The sequence below is a fragment of the Manis javanica genome, chromosome 15 (genome assembly GCF_040802235.1).
Source record: "Manis javanica isolate MJ-LG chromosome 15, MJ_LKY, whole genome shotgun sequence".
Taxonomy (NCBI): domain Eukaryota; kingdom Metazoa; phylum Chordata; class Mammalia; order Pholidota; family Manidae; genus Manis; species Manis javanica.
Window position 1 is genome coordinate 18,934,608 of NC_133170.1, and position 15,262 is coordinate 18,949,869.

At 37.8% G+C, this 15,262-nt stretch overlaps 1 protein-coding gene across 1 annotated transcript; it reads left to right on the forward strand.

Annotated features, from left to right (window-relative positions):
- The first annotated feature begins 87 nt into the window (after window positions 1-87).
- Window positions 88-14,217, forward strand: WBP11 (WW domain binding protein 11). The gene is made up of 12 exons (XM_017644661.3): window positions 88-237; window positions 1,776-1,888; window positions 2,405-2,436; window positions 3,195-3,288; window positions 5,825-6,021; window positions 7,098-7,231; window positions 7,444-7,643; window positions 8,195-8,386; window positions 10,178-10,279; window positions 10,697-10,990; window positions 11,935-12,117; window positions 13,250-14,217. Exons 2-12 carry the CDS (start codon window positions 1,825-1,827, stop codon window positions 13,681-13,683), a joined length of 1,926 nt encoding a protein of 641 aa, XP_017500150.1. The 5' UTR covers window positions 88-237; window positions 1,776-1,824; the 3' UTR covers window positions 13,684-14,217.
- Window positions 14,218-15,262: the final 1,045 nt, after the last annotated feature.

Consider the following 15,262-nt stretch of genomic DNA (forward strand, 5'->3'; position numbering starts at 1 on the left):
AAGAGACTCTGGTCCTGGCGTTCTCGGTCACTCTCTATGGTACCAGCTCGGAGATCGGCGGAGACGGTCGGCCCTCGGGGACAGGAAGTGACGTAGGATTGCGGAGGGGCGCGAGGTTTCAAGATGGCGGTGGCTGGGTGGCTTACCGGGAGGCTGATGTGAAGGCCCCTGCGAAGTAAGAGAGAACACGAATCATCCTCTCACCGCTTCTCGCAGCCCCAGGAGCCCAGCAGAAGTGTGAGTGTGCGGGATCATGCCACTCGGTTTCCTCACCTTTCCCGGCGCTACCCGAAGCCTGCGCTGTTGCCTCGGGGTCACCAGGCCATTCTGCCCCGCGCTTCCTCCCCGCGGTTGGGGGTCTCCTGGGTCGGACTGTGGGGTCCCCGAGCCTGGAGCGACGAGGCTTCCAGCGGCTCAGAGACTTCGCCCGGGTCGGTTAGCGCCGCCTCCCGCCTGGGGTCCCTAAGCTCGGGGTGATGTGTGTCGAGTCGGGGTCAGCCGTCGCCATGGTGCCCGCCGTTGGCTGCTGCCCTGGCCTCCCCCGGCGGACCTGGGCTCGTCCCCTTGGGGCCTCTCTGGCTGTTTTGACTTCCCCCCGGTTTTGTGGCCCGATTTCCCTATTGCCTCTGCCTTTAGACAAAATAAGTGTTTTATGCAGACTGAGGCTCCAGTGTTTAACATAAAAATTTTCTGTAATTTACATCTTTTCTGTGTTTCACTTGTGAGAGGGGAGGTCAGAACGTCTGCCTGAGGATTATTGAGGGAGGAAAGCAAAAGAAATACAGGCCATCAAAGATAAGAAAGCCTGTATTTGTACTAATTTTGTTTCAGCCTCCTCCACTTAGAGAAGGAAACCCTTCCTTGACGGGGCAGATTAGTTGCCACTGGAACAGCTTTGAAGCATTTAGCAGAAATAAAGCCACTTGAAAACTTGCTGAAAGAGGCATTATCTAATAAGTTCTGACAAAAATCTTAATAAAGGGAACAAGGGAAGGTACAACTGTATAGGCTACTAAAAAAATGTACTTCATGATTTTCCCTTATTCTTTTAAAAGTGTCTGCTTTCAAAAGGAAGCACATTTTTGATGATCATTATCGGGAAGAGTATCAAAGAGTTAAACCTCACTCCTTTGGAATAAGAAAAAAGTGACAATGTCTTCAGCTAATAAAAATTTTGATTTACAAAATACTTGCCCGCAAACAGTTATCCCTTTCATTTACCTCAAAATTACAAATCAATCAAGTAGGTACAAGAAAAATATGTATCTTAATATTGGCATTTTGGGAAGCTTCCTCATATAATACTTTCATTTTGAATATTTGCTTTTTTGGTTATGTTTTAAAACCCTTAACTTGAGAGTCAAGAAATACATCTGAATTAGAACTAAATCTGAAATGAGTTTAAATTAAAGAGTTTTTACTGTCTTGGTGGTATTGGAAATATATGCCAAGAAAAACCATGGAAAGAGACATGGATGAATTTGTTGTTGTTCAGCCGAGATCATTCCCCCCATTCCCTTTTTATTCCTCTGTCACTCTACATAAAAATAAAACGTGGATGTTGGAAAACGACTGATGTTCATGGTTTCTGCCATATTGTTGAATCATTTTTTGATTGATTTTTTTCAGTTGACAGAATCCATGCTATGGTCCATTAAAACAGTAATCAGAGGAATGGTTTTTTTTTAGAAATAAGTAGAAAGAAATTTTATATGTACAAAAAGGCAGAAGTTTTGTAAATATAGGCAAAATAAGCTATTTCTGTCTTTTCGCAGAATTTTGTTTTGTTTTTTAATGAACAAGTAAACCATACAAGTCATCACCATGGGACGGAGATCTACATCATCCACCAAGAGTGGGAAATTTATGAACCCCACAGACCAAGCCCGTAAGTGCCCATTAATGTGGAATGATGAAGAAGAGTGGTAAAAATTGCAAGTATTTAGAAGGAGTCTGTTTCATTTTGTCTTAATTTCAAGATAAGCAGTTCTGGGAGTCAGATGTATAAAGGTACACAGTGTTCTTGTGGGCACATCATTGAAACTTTAAACATGCAAAAAAAATTAGTGCCTGTTTTTCTAAATTGATTCACTTGCAAAGTAGAATCGGCTTAAAACTTTCTTTTTGTATTTGGAATTTTGAAGTCAGTTCTGCAAGTTCTTCATTAGTATTTTACAGCATCTTTTTCCTTCCAATTCATACTTACTTTTTTAAGAAACTTAAAAATTTCCTGAGACATTTTTGATTGACATAATTAGAAGGGTGCTATTGGCATTTAATGGGTGGAGACCAGGGATATGGCTTACTGTCCTACAGTGCACAGGCCGGCCTCCTGAAATAGGAGGAAATGCTTATGTTCAAGACTTGAAACTTACATTTTCTCTCTCTCTCTCTCTCTCTGAAGGAAAAGAAGCTCGGAAGAGAGAATTAAAGAAGGTATGATTCCAGGTGTTTAGTACATCTGCATTTGTGGCTTTCAAATAACATTCTTTGCTTCTTATTACAAACCATAAAATTTACTAATCCAAAATGCTATACTTGGAAACTGAACTGAAATAACTGCAGATAAGCTCATGATAGGTTATTGTAACATCGTTTATTGGATTACCTTTCCTACTAGGTTTAATACTGAAAATAATTTTGCTGTTTATTAAAATATACTACCTAGTTAAAAGCTACTGAGTTAATGAATAAATAAATGTGATGCTAAGTAGCTTTGTGTTCATTTCCTGATTATGTAGCTGTTGAGTTTGGCAAAGTGCTTCTCCAGAATAAGAAAGGATTTACTTTGTAGTATCATACCTCAATACCTTGAGGAAACTCAGGTTTTTTATAGTTTTTAATTGTGTTCCTGTGTCATCGTTTAGCATTAAACCCAAGCAAAACTTCGCTAATGTGTAATTTTTAACTTCAACCTTTAAAATATCTTAAGTAGCTGTTAAAGATATCATAAGGTTAAAAGAATACTTGCCTAACTAAGAAAGCACACCTGGCAATTAATGTTTATCTTTTTGTCTAAAGTTGAAACATTTTTGAGAGCAAAACATCATATAGGTCTGGTTAGGGCGTTTGAAACAAGTGATCAGAAATCAAAGAGAAGTTTGACTTCAGTTTAAATATAGATTCTTGAAGCAAACAAAAAAAAACTCACTAACGTCCAGTTCCTTGACATACTGCTCTGTTCTTTGTCTAAGAACAAAAAGCAGCGCATGATGGTACGAGCCGCGGTTTTGAAGATGAAGGATCCCAAACAGATTATCAGGGACATGGAGAAATTGGATGAAATGGGTAAGAATTTGTAAAAAGGCTAGATTTTACAGTAAGACTAAAAGTCTGATACACAGAGGCAGGCAAGCAGGTAATGAGAGAAGTAACACAGGCATAGGAAAGACAAAAGCATGATGGCATTTGACGCTTAGGTTTAGTTTTAGTGTCAAGAAGATAAAATGGAGTGGTGGAGGGCTAGTGTAAATTGAAGACCTCATCTAGAGTAAGAGATAACCATTACTTAGCTTGAGCTAACTGTTAGGAGGTAATGCTAGCCCATTTTCACCAGCTCTTATTTTGAGAAAAGACCAAAATCTGGATTTTGAAATCACCTTGGGGTTTTCTGTTTGTCTTGTTTTGTTTTTTAATGTGAAAACTACCATGTCAACCTAATATTAGGCCCCCATGAGTCTTTACAATTTGCCACTTCATCTGATGGGAACATCCAAAGACGCTTGACCACTTGAAAGGTTATTAAAGAAATCAAATACTGAAAATCAAATTTTTTTAAATACTGTGTTAGGATTTTTTTACACATTTTATTGAATAATTTTATTCAGTCCCTTCATATGCATCTTCAGTATCACTGTTTTGTCATAACTGGAATTATGAGGTGACTGCTTGTTATCTTTCCGTGCATCTCTGTTGCTTGAGAATCATCTGTGTAATGCTGCCATTGGAAGTTTTATCCCAGTCCACAAATACCCATTCACCCAACATTAGAATGCGGGCTTTTTAATTTTTCTTTTTTTATATAGAAGTGTTCTGACATGTAAAAATAAAAGTCTAGTGTTAAGGCCTATGTGTTTTTCAGCTGTCAAGTTTTTGCTAGTTTTGTCATCTGCCTCACCACCTTTTTTTATTGCATATAAAGTGATCTTTACAATTTTACAAAAGTACCCAGTTTTGACGGTTTGCCCAAAAACAGATAGCAGGTGAAACACATACAGTAGAGCTCCTTAGTGACATACCAGATTGGTTCAAGAACTGTTGAGGTTATAGTATTACAAGCTTCCTCAAAAAGATGTGGAAGAGCTGTGTATTCAGCCTGGGCAAGAGTTCTGGGTCAGGATACATGATCCCAAATCTTTCCCTGTTGAACTGTGACTGATCGCACTTGTTGCCTCTGGTCTAAATATCCATAGGGACAATTTCTACCCTTAGGGTGCCAGGATATTACCTGTTGATGACCCTAAATTGATTTATGTTTTTTTAAAAGGAGATGATAGTAACTATGGCTTATTGAGCACTTACTTTGCTCAGTACCAGTTCTTTCCCACGTTATCATTTAATCCTCACAACTTTTTTTGGGTAGGTGTAGTACTCCTGTTTTACAGGTAAGGAAACTCAGGTACAGAGAGATTAAATACCTCTCTCAAGGTCACACTATTACAAAGTAGAAAAGCTGAATTAAAACTCAGGCATTCAACACTTTTATTAATCACCCTGGGAATAGTAAGATTCTGTAAGATTATACCTTCTGATTTTGAATAAATCACTAAGGTTAACAGTTAATAGGATATAGGGAAGGAGATAATTAAACTTGTTATTCTTTTAGAAAAGGGAGAAGGGAACACTTCAATAGGGCTTTAATTACAATTTGTAAAACTCTGTACAGACTAGTTAAAGCAGAAAAAAGTATACGTTGACTCCTGTAATTGGGAATTCCTGAACTGAAGCAAGCCTTAAAAACCCAGATAACCATTACCAAGCCTGTTCATCTCCCTTCTCTCATTCTGCATATTGCTGATATACTTCTTGGAATGGGGTAGAATGTGTGTGGAATTTGTGGTGGTTGGAAGGTAAGGCCGCAGACAGCTCTAGGTTTATTTTATCCCTGCCTTTGAGGGCCTCTCTTTCCCACATCTACACTTAAAGTGTTAGAGAAGGATCCCAATTTGGGTCATGTCCCAATTGATCCCTGTATCAGTCACTGGCATGAAGGACCCAGGAGGGGGAGGTATGATTGATCAGAAAGGCCTGGGAGTCTTGTGCTAATCCCTCTTGGAGCAGAAGACCTGAAATTGAGCCCCATGTTGAACACATGGGAAGACAAAGGGTTATATGGTAGCTGGACAAATAACACCAGTCTGTCATAAAAATAACAGTTTGGTGGTGAGCCAGACACCACTGGATATTATATTTATGATCCTATTTAATCAAGAGCTTTGTTGTAAAGTAGCTGATAACCCCATTTTCTACAGGAAAAAGCTAAAGATCAGAGAATTCAAGTAAAGTGCCCAAGATCTCAGATGACTGAAGCTTCACTCTAATACATTGTTAGCACAGAGGAGTAAAAATTGGCTTATGGTACAGTGGTGATGAAATCAGTTAATCAGATGACATGTCTTAGAAAATAAAGTCAGTGGCCATCATGGGTGAAATTTTAAAATCTATTGCAGTTCTTTTGAATAAAATTGAAAAATATACCTGGTCTACATCCCTTGTAAAGGCTTTAGACATGTAAGATTTTTATTAAGTTGTATAGCCTATTAATACCTAAATGAGTAACCTTTTTTTCTGTGTATAATCCTTCTAATATCTGCTCTATTCTTAGAGTTTAACCCAGTACAACAACCACAGTTAAATGAGAAGGTGCTGAAAGACAAGCGTAAAAAGCTGCGTGAAACCTTTGAACGTATTCTGCGACTCTACGAAAAAGAGAATCCAGATATTTACAAGGAATTGAGGAAGCTAGAAGTAGAATATGAACAGAAGAGGGCTCAACTTAGCCAATATTTTGATGCTGTTAAGGTAATCAGGTTTCTTTTGAGAGAGAAACTAAAATGTTTTATTTAGATTTACTCTTAAAATTGTTAATGGGAAAATGGATCACGTTAAATCTCTTCCTCTTAGCAGTTTCTTGTCAAAATAAACATACACCTACCCTATGAGCCACCAAATCTAATCCTACATATTTATACAAGAGAATTAAGTCCATCTGCCAACACAGTAATACCCAAAAACTGGAAACAGCCCAGGCATCCATTAATAGGATAATGGATAAACAAACCAGTATATTTTTTAAGTTGAATATACTCAGCAATAAAAAAGGATCTACTGGTACTTAAAACAACATAGGGTAAAAGAAATTTTTTTTAAAGGATAAATATCAAAACATGTTGAACTTTTATAGTTATGATTTTATTTGGATGAAATTCTAGAACAGGCAGAACAATGGAGGGAGAAATTTGTAACAGTAGTTACATTGGGGTAGTGTTAGGGATTGACTGGGAACTAGTATGAGGTACATGCATTTGTCAAAACTCATCGAGTTCATACATTCTATTGTAAATTTTGCCTCAAGAATGTAAAAAGCCAAATGGTTTAATTTTCTGTAAAGGTAGGTGGTATGGAACCCATTTTACAGATAGAAACTAAGGTAACTTACTTAGCCGTACAGCTAATATGTGGCAGAAATTCAACAAAGGCAAACTAATTTTAGAGACCAAGGTCCACCACTGGTTTATATACTATTTCTAAGTTAACTGATGTATGTTACTTACCATCAATTAAGAATATTAAGTAGGGTGGCTTTGGTGCTACATACTTTGAACAGTTGGACTTCTAGTAGCAGCTACTTCAAACCGTAACCAAAAAGGATTAATTGATAGGGGAAGAAAACAGCTGGGTTTTGGTTCTTTTAGTGGAGATAAGGATTTTTTTCAATTCATTGACAGTCTTTGGAAATATTGACAAAGCTATCTTTTCTTATTTCTTCATAATACTTAGGTGGAAAGCAAACCCAGGTTATGAAACACCTGACATTGAATTTTTTGTGTTGAGCCTGTGGTTTACTCTTAAACTACTGAAGATTCTCTCTGTTTCAGAATGCTCAGCATGTGGAAGTGGAGAGTATTCCTTTGCCAGATATGCCACATGCTCCTTCCAACATCTTGATCCAGGACATTCCACTTCCTGGTGCCCAGCCCCCGTCCATCCTTAAGAAGACCTCAGCCTATGGGTAAGGAAGCAGAAGCCTAACCAATAGCATTCATTTTATTAAGAGTCCTCTACTGTCCAGTGCCAAAAGTTAGTGCAGTGGGAAATAAAGGCAATATAAATGTTAAGCTGTGCCTCATTTAATGTAATGTGAAGTAAGAAATCCTTTGAATATTGCGGGAAGAAGTAAATGTCTCATCACTGTAAATGTGGTCACTGAACTTTCCTTTACAGACCTCCAACTCGGGCAGTTTCTATACTTCCTCTTCTTGGACATGGTGTTCCACGTTTGCCCCCTGGCAGAAAACCTCCTGGCCCTCCCCCTGGTCCACCTCCCCCTCAGGTCTTACAGATGTATGGCCGCAAAGTGGGCTTTGCCCTAGACCTTCCTCCTCGTAGGCGAGATGAAGACATGTTATACAGTCCTGAACTTGGTAAGGAGTGACTATTCTTTGCTCTTATAAACTTTTCACAATCAGTTTTTATGTTGGCCCTCTTTAAAATATTGTTTCCCACCCTCAGAACTTGGGAAAAAAATGAGAATCCATGTACATACTAACAGGTGGATAAATCATAGATAAGTAAAAGCATCATAGAAGGAAGTATGGAAATGTTGTGTTTTAAATTAGACTTTTGTTAGAGCTGTCACTCTTATAATTCCTTAAGATTTGGATACCTGTTTCCCTTTTAGCTTTATCATTAGACTAGAGCATCATTGTAGAGTCACTGATTGTGTGTGTGTAACAGTTTCTAAGTGGGCTTTGTACCTTTCAAATTTGAACCTTTTAAAAAAATCTTTACATTCTCAAAAAGAATTTAAAACTGTTGCTATATGAATATTGTCAGACAGTGAATACTTGAGATGATACACAGAAATTATTTAAACAAATTATTCTGAGTTAAATAGCATAATTTTCTGTATTTGGGGTACCATGTAGTGGGGACAGTCATAGTACTTGTCCCCTGCTCCCTCCTCCGTTTATAGCTCAGCGGGGTCATGATGATGATGTGTCCAGCACCAGTGAGGATGACGGCTATCCTGAGGACATGGATCAAGATAAGCATGATGACAGTACTGATGACAGCGACACTGATAGATCAGATGGAGAAAGTGAAGGGGATGAATTTGTACGCCGTGATGATAATGAGAGAGACAACAATGAAGAAAAGAAGTCAGGTATGTGCAGATTAAAGTTCCATGGTTTTGATCAATAAATAGTACCCTGAAGGCCCTGATTTAATGCATCTGTGGAAGTAATTGTAAGCTCCTTGAAAGGACTGTTGATAGCCGTATTCATCTTTATATCTCAGAACTCTCAGTTACTGACACATACTAAGTACTCAATGGATATTTGTGAAGGAAAAGAAATAAGCAGTGTATATTGCTTATTTTAAAAATCCATGTAATAAAGTCCACTTTGGGAGAAAAAGACAAGCTATTAAGCAACATAAAGATGTACTATCATGGGTACATGTATAGCAAAGAAAGGAAAATAAGCTCCTGTGTTGAGAAAACCATATTCACGTTTTTGTTTTTAATAAATCTGCTTAAATGTCTACATCTGCTGCCCTTTAAATTCTTGTGCTCATGACATCTACATGAACCAGAACCAGAGTTATAATTCAGGTACACCTGGAGTGTAGTCAAAATTTAATGGAAACATTATACCCAAAATGTACATTATATGTTAATTTGATTACTATAAATTCTTACTGAGATACATGTACTTTTAAAAAGTACTTAGGACATTTTTAAGAAAAGGTTAATATAATAAATACTGAGCAATACAAAATGTGTCATCACTCACACCTCAGTGGTCACGAGGCTCCTTTTGTAATTATTTTTTAGCCACAACACAGTAATTCTGTATTAATACTGCTACTATTACTATTTGTAGTGACACATTTTTCTCCTCTGTTACTTCTAATAGTGATGGTTACAAACCAAAAAGCGAGTTTAAAGCCCCATTTTTCCCTGGCACTGTGTGGTCTTTGGCCTCATTTTCCTCATTTTGTGACAACCTATTTTACTTACATATACTCATCAGTGCACATACGCTGAAAATGGCTGTCTTAACTGTGATATGACATTCAGCTAATACTGATATTTTATTAATATGTAAGGCATTTTTTTAGATACTAAGGATACAAAGTATACAAAACTAAAGCCCTGCCATATGGAATGCCCCTAATGTCACACCACTTAGCATGATGTTTAATAGTGTCTAGTGGACAGTCTTTGTCAGGTAAAGAAGTTATAGTGTGCCTTATAAGAGTTTTTATTACAAATATTTTTTAAGAATGTTAGAATGTTGTTAATGGTTTTTCTCTAAGTTGTTTATTGTAATGAATTACATTCATGGCTTTTCTAATATTTAAACCATCTTGCATTTCTGGGACCAACCCTACATGTTTATGATGTATTTTTCTTTTAAAACATTGTTGGGTTCAGTTTGCTTATATTCTGTGGTGGCCACTAGGTTAGTTTTGGTATCAGAGTTGTGCTGGCTTCATGAGCTGTGGATAGTGTCCCAGCTTTTCCTGTGCCCTTTCACGGATGATTTCTGTAACTTAATGTTTGGCTCAACATCCTGGTAAAATTTGGGCTAGGTGCCTTTTAGAGAATAGATCTTTGACTACCTTTTGTATGTCTGGTCTTACCACTTCTTTGGCCGATTTTAGTAATTTAAAATTCTCTAGAAAATTGTCTTGTTATCTGTATGTTCAGTATTTTAGCGTGTTTATAGTATTCTAAATTTTTAAAATTTATACCTTGTAAAGCACCGTAATTTGCCACCAGTTGGCACTTTAATACACTATCTTTAATACAACTGTCTATTTCTGCACATATTTTTTGCCAAATAGCAGTTACACATCATACTAGTACCTCATAGTATTACATAGTAAGCATTTACTGAATTTCGTTGATCCAAACCCACCCCATTCCCTTCCTCCTCTGGTCCCTTAGGTCTGAGTGTACGATTTGCAGACATGCCTGGAAAATCAAGGAAGAAAAAGAAGAACATGAAGGAGCTAACTCCTCTTCAAGCCATGATGCTTCGAATGGCAGGTAAGGCAGGGAAAGAATTATGAACCTTTTGGTATTTCCTCCTACCGGTTGCTTTACATACATTGTCCCATTTAGTATGTCAGCAGCCCCAAAGTAAATAAATCCTTGCTTTACGGAAGTTAAGGTTTGGAGACATTAAGGTAAGCTGCCCAAAGTTACACACCTAATAAATGGTTCAACTGACACTGAAATCAGGTCTGTCTTATTCTAAAGCCTGGGCTCAGTCCAGTTTGCTGCACTAACATAGATGGGTGGGATACCATTTGATTCTTCTGCCTCTTAAGTATTTTATTGAAGAAAACTATTTGGTTGTTAATTTTAAGAAAGCATTTATTAATCCTGTGTCTTCAGGCATTGCCCTTTTGCGGCAATAAAAAATAGATCAAGACCATTTACCTGGCTTAACATTTCTTTCAGGTCAGGAAATCCCTGAGGAGGGACGGGAAGTAGAGGAATTTTCCGAGGACGATGATGAAGATGATTCCGATGATTCTGAAGCAGAAAAGCAGTCACAAAAACAGCATAAAGAGGAGTCTCTCTCTGATGGCACATCCCCTGCTTCCTCACAGCAGCAGGTTCCCCCACAGTCTGTTCCACCATCTCAGATACAAGCACCTCCCATGCCGGGACCTCCTCCTCTTGGACCACCACCTGCTCCACCTTTACGGCCACCTGGACCACCTACAGGCCTTCCTCCTGGACCACCTCCAGGTAAACACGTATACATTGTAAATAAACAATTAAGTCTAAATGTGGTTAGAGCTGAGTCATTCCAAAAAGTACACATCATTAATATTGATGTTTTCTTGTCTACGTCTAGTTCAATTCCCTAAGAAACCAAAGATTCTCAAATCGGATAAGTGCAACTTGTTATTCCCACGGCATTGTTTACAACTCAGTACTTCTGGCAGCCATCTTTTTTTCTCTAATGCTCTTCCAATTTTACATTCTTTAGTCTGATTTTAGCAGGCAGAAATTGAGTGTTTCTTCAGGACTACTTTTCAGTGTAACAAGTTGATACATTGATAGTGAGGAGGATTCGGGCACAGTAAATACTATCAAGTATTCTTTTTTAGTTGGGGGTTGCAGGATGTCAGTGTAGCCTTTAGAGACAACATAATCAGTATTAGTAATGTCTTTAGTTTAAAAATATTGAAAATTTAACTAAAATTTGAAATAACATGCAACTTGGTTATTTATGATTTTAGTCCCTCATCCTACAATCTGCCAATTAAGTTTTCAGTTGAGTTCATCCTTTTCTGATGGGTGCAAAGGAAAACTACCTGTCTTAATGTCATTCTCAGTAGTTCTTGTTTAAGTGTTTCAGGGGAATTTTTAAATCACCCTGCTTTATATTCCATTTTCAGCTTATATTGGAACCATTTAAGAATTCTCATCTTTGTATATTGTCAGCCCAGCAGAGCTGTAATTGAATATGTTGTTTCTCAAGGGAAATAGAAATGATCCCATAATAAATACCCTGTCTCTGTTGTGTAGATATTGGTTGAATGAAACCTGTTTCCACATATGTTTCAGTTTTTGAAGTTACCTGATTTCAGGTTAAAATTATAAGACAAACCATGTTTGAATTACTTTATACCACAACTACTACTTCATATTTATTTTACCTTCATTATCCCATTTTCTCTTTTCAGGAGCTCCTCCATTCCTGAGACCACCTGGAATGCCGGGACTCCGAGGGCCTTTGCCCCGACTTTTACCTCCAGGACCACCACCAGGCCGACCCCCTGGCCCTCCCCCAGGGCCACCTCCAGGTCTGCCGCCTGGCCCTCCTCCTCGGGGACCCCCACCAAGGCTACCTCCCCCTGCACCTCCAGGTGAAGCTTTTGATTTCCATTATAAAAACTATAAAAACTTGGCTGCTATATATTTTATCTGCTTTAAGAGATTTTTACATTTCAATATGCTAAATTGAAGGGTATCTTAAAATGGTGTTTTATTAGTTGCTTTTGGTCTAGATTGAAGTTGAGTTCTTCCACAGGGTATTTGCATTTGACTGCATTGATCACTTGAGGGACTTTTCTCAGCCAGACCATTTGGATTAAGTTTTCCATTCGAGGTTTTTCTTGTTCTTGATTTTGTTTGACTATACTTACAATTGCGAAGTAGTTCCATACATTTACATGAATACCAACTTAAAGTTTAAAATTGTAAGAGATTTTTTTTTCCCTCTCTACCCAGTATCAGTTAGCTTGTTCAGAGTTCCTTGTGGTCTTGTTATATGCAGCAGGTGGATTTCCAGTTTACTCCACTGAATGTCTCAGTTTAATGGGAAAGTCCCCAGTTAAGTTTCCCAGCCTGGTCTCTCTTTGTGGTATATGGAATAATTGAGTCTGTAAGCAGTGGCATGTTAGGTTTGATGAAATTTGGTACTTTATATTTGATCTTAAAAGAGTATTTGAAGAAAATTAAATCTACAGTTCTAGTTAAATGAAGAAAATATATCTGAACCATCAATGGGACATGAATTCTTTTCCATTAATGGTGACATATTGTGATTAGTTACATTCTCATGTTTGAAGGTTAAAATTTTATTTCCGGCCTGTTGAGTTACCTTTTGTAGGAGAGAAATGATATAGAAATCAGTAAATAATGCATGGGAATCACATTCTGATCTTGGTTTTGATAAAATCTGTGCTGTATAGCTAAAGTAGAATCTGGGGCTGTCAAAGTGGAAATTGACAAATGTGAAATCATAACTGAAACCAGTTGATGTTGCCAAATTTACTTTATAAAGTAGTACATTACTCAGAGAGGAAGAAAACATAAGGACAGGGGTACAGACTGAAAGTGAATACAGTCACTTCACTTTTTTAATATTCCTTACTGTCAGAATATGTAAATACATTGCCCATTTTTAAAAATTATCAACCTAGGTTTTGAACATCCTTAATTATAGTTACCTTTTACTAGTTCCTATGGTCATCTGCCTGTTTTCCCTCTCTTTAGGTATTCCCCCACCTCGTCCTGGCATGATGCGCCCACCTTTGGTGCCTCCACTTGGACCTGCCCCACCTGGGCTTTTCCCACCAGCTCCCTTGCCAAACCCAGGGGTTTTAAGTGCTCCACCCAATTTGATTCAGCGACCCAAGGCGGATGATACAAGCGCAGCCACCATTGAGAAGAAAGCCACAGCAACCATCAGTGCCAAGCCACAGATCACTAATCCCAAGGCTGAGATCACTCGCTTCGTGCCCACCGCACTGAGGGTTCGTCGGGAGAATAAAGGGGCTACCACTGCTCCCCAGAGAAAGTCAGAGGATGATTCTGCTGTGCCTCTCGCCAAAGCAGCCCCCAAATCTGGTCCATCTGTTCCTGTCTCAGTACAAACTAAGGATGACGTTTATGAAGCTTTCATGAAAGAGATGGAAGGGCTGCTGTGACAGCTTTTGATGCCAGACAGGTTTCTGTTCACATCAGTGGCTCATGGAGAAAGAGGCTCTTTTTAAACTTAGGGAAAAGAGCTACTTCTACTGTCAGGGTATTTTCTAATTTCAGTTCAAGGAGTTTAGCCTTGCACAAAATTTGCTACATAAAGTGTATGTCATTCAGAATAGATTGGTTATTGAAGCAGTGCTGCTAACATCCTTTCCCCTTCTGCCACCATTGCCATCCAGTTTCTTCCCTTCCTGTGATCAGGGGGATCTTTGTTACTTGTTTTGATTCTCCTTTTGTGTGCTGTGGGCGCTGGAGTAGAGATTTCTGATGCACCCCATCTTGCCTTTCATATCTGAGTTACTTCTAATATTTTCTTGTAAATATTTTGTAATATTTTAGTGAAATGGATTGCAATGTCATTTCCTAATACAAAGCAAGATATGTGGGAAGAAAATGTACAATTCTTAGATTAAAGTTATTTCCCACTGACCTAAACCTTGAGTGTTTCATGGAATAAATAAATGTTCTACACCAAGATATCTTCTGTGTTACTATTATGTATAAACATGATACCTGTTTTATAGACAGAAAAGAAACAAGTACTTAAAACTTGGGTTTTCTGGTACAGAATCTTACTGAAAATGTTAAAACAGTTAAGTTTTATAGGATAAAGAACAGAAATAATTACCTCCCTTCAGGATTTTCATACTGGCTTTGGAGAAATTGAGAGAGACGTTCTTTATTGCTAAGAAGATAAATCTTATCCTCAAAGATGACTTATTACCACTCCAGAGCTATGTGAACTGATAACTGAGTGGCAAAGTCTTCTTTAAATCATTCCTAAATACTAGCTAGCCAGGAAAGATTACTTCTTTCTCATTTTTCAATGTCAGTTGTATAAACTTATTAAAAGCACATAAAAACAATTAGAATGTTTTAACACTATTGATTTGCACTGATGACATTTTCTTTACAAAGTACTTTAATAACTAGTTCATCTATCTTAATCCTTGGGAGTGACATTTCACATAAATTTTCTCCACGTTACGTTTGAGAGCACTGGAGCAAAAGTGCTCCAGTTAAGTTTCCAGTAGCCGGAACTATTTCGTACAGACACACACACAGGGCATGCACTGAGTTTCCATTTTATCTTGGTTGCCTTTCATGTGACTCCCACAGCATCAAAAATTAGTGATATCCCAAAAGGCAGTACAGTAATAAGGCTTTTCATTTTCTTGGAGTTTACCTCTGATGCATTTTCAGATTTCTGTTATGTAATCTTGTGTGTATGTGACTTTTCTTGAAAGCTGTTCTTTTTACATTAAATCCTGCCAAGCAGTGTAGACCATTTTAGATTTTTTTTTTTTTAGTATAATCAGTGAAGATCAGCAGGTGAATTCAGTCTTACTTAGATGCAAGGATAGAACACAGTTAAATCAATATTGTAATCTAAGCATAAACAATTCCTCTTTAATCTGCAGCATTTAATATTAAGATTTTTTTCTGGGAGAGTCACATTAGTTAAGGAAACTTGATAGTTTATCAGTGTAATTTCCTAATTTTCCTAGTTTTCTGCAAATTTTT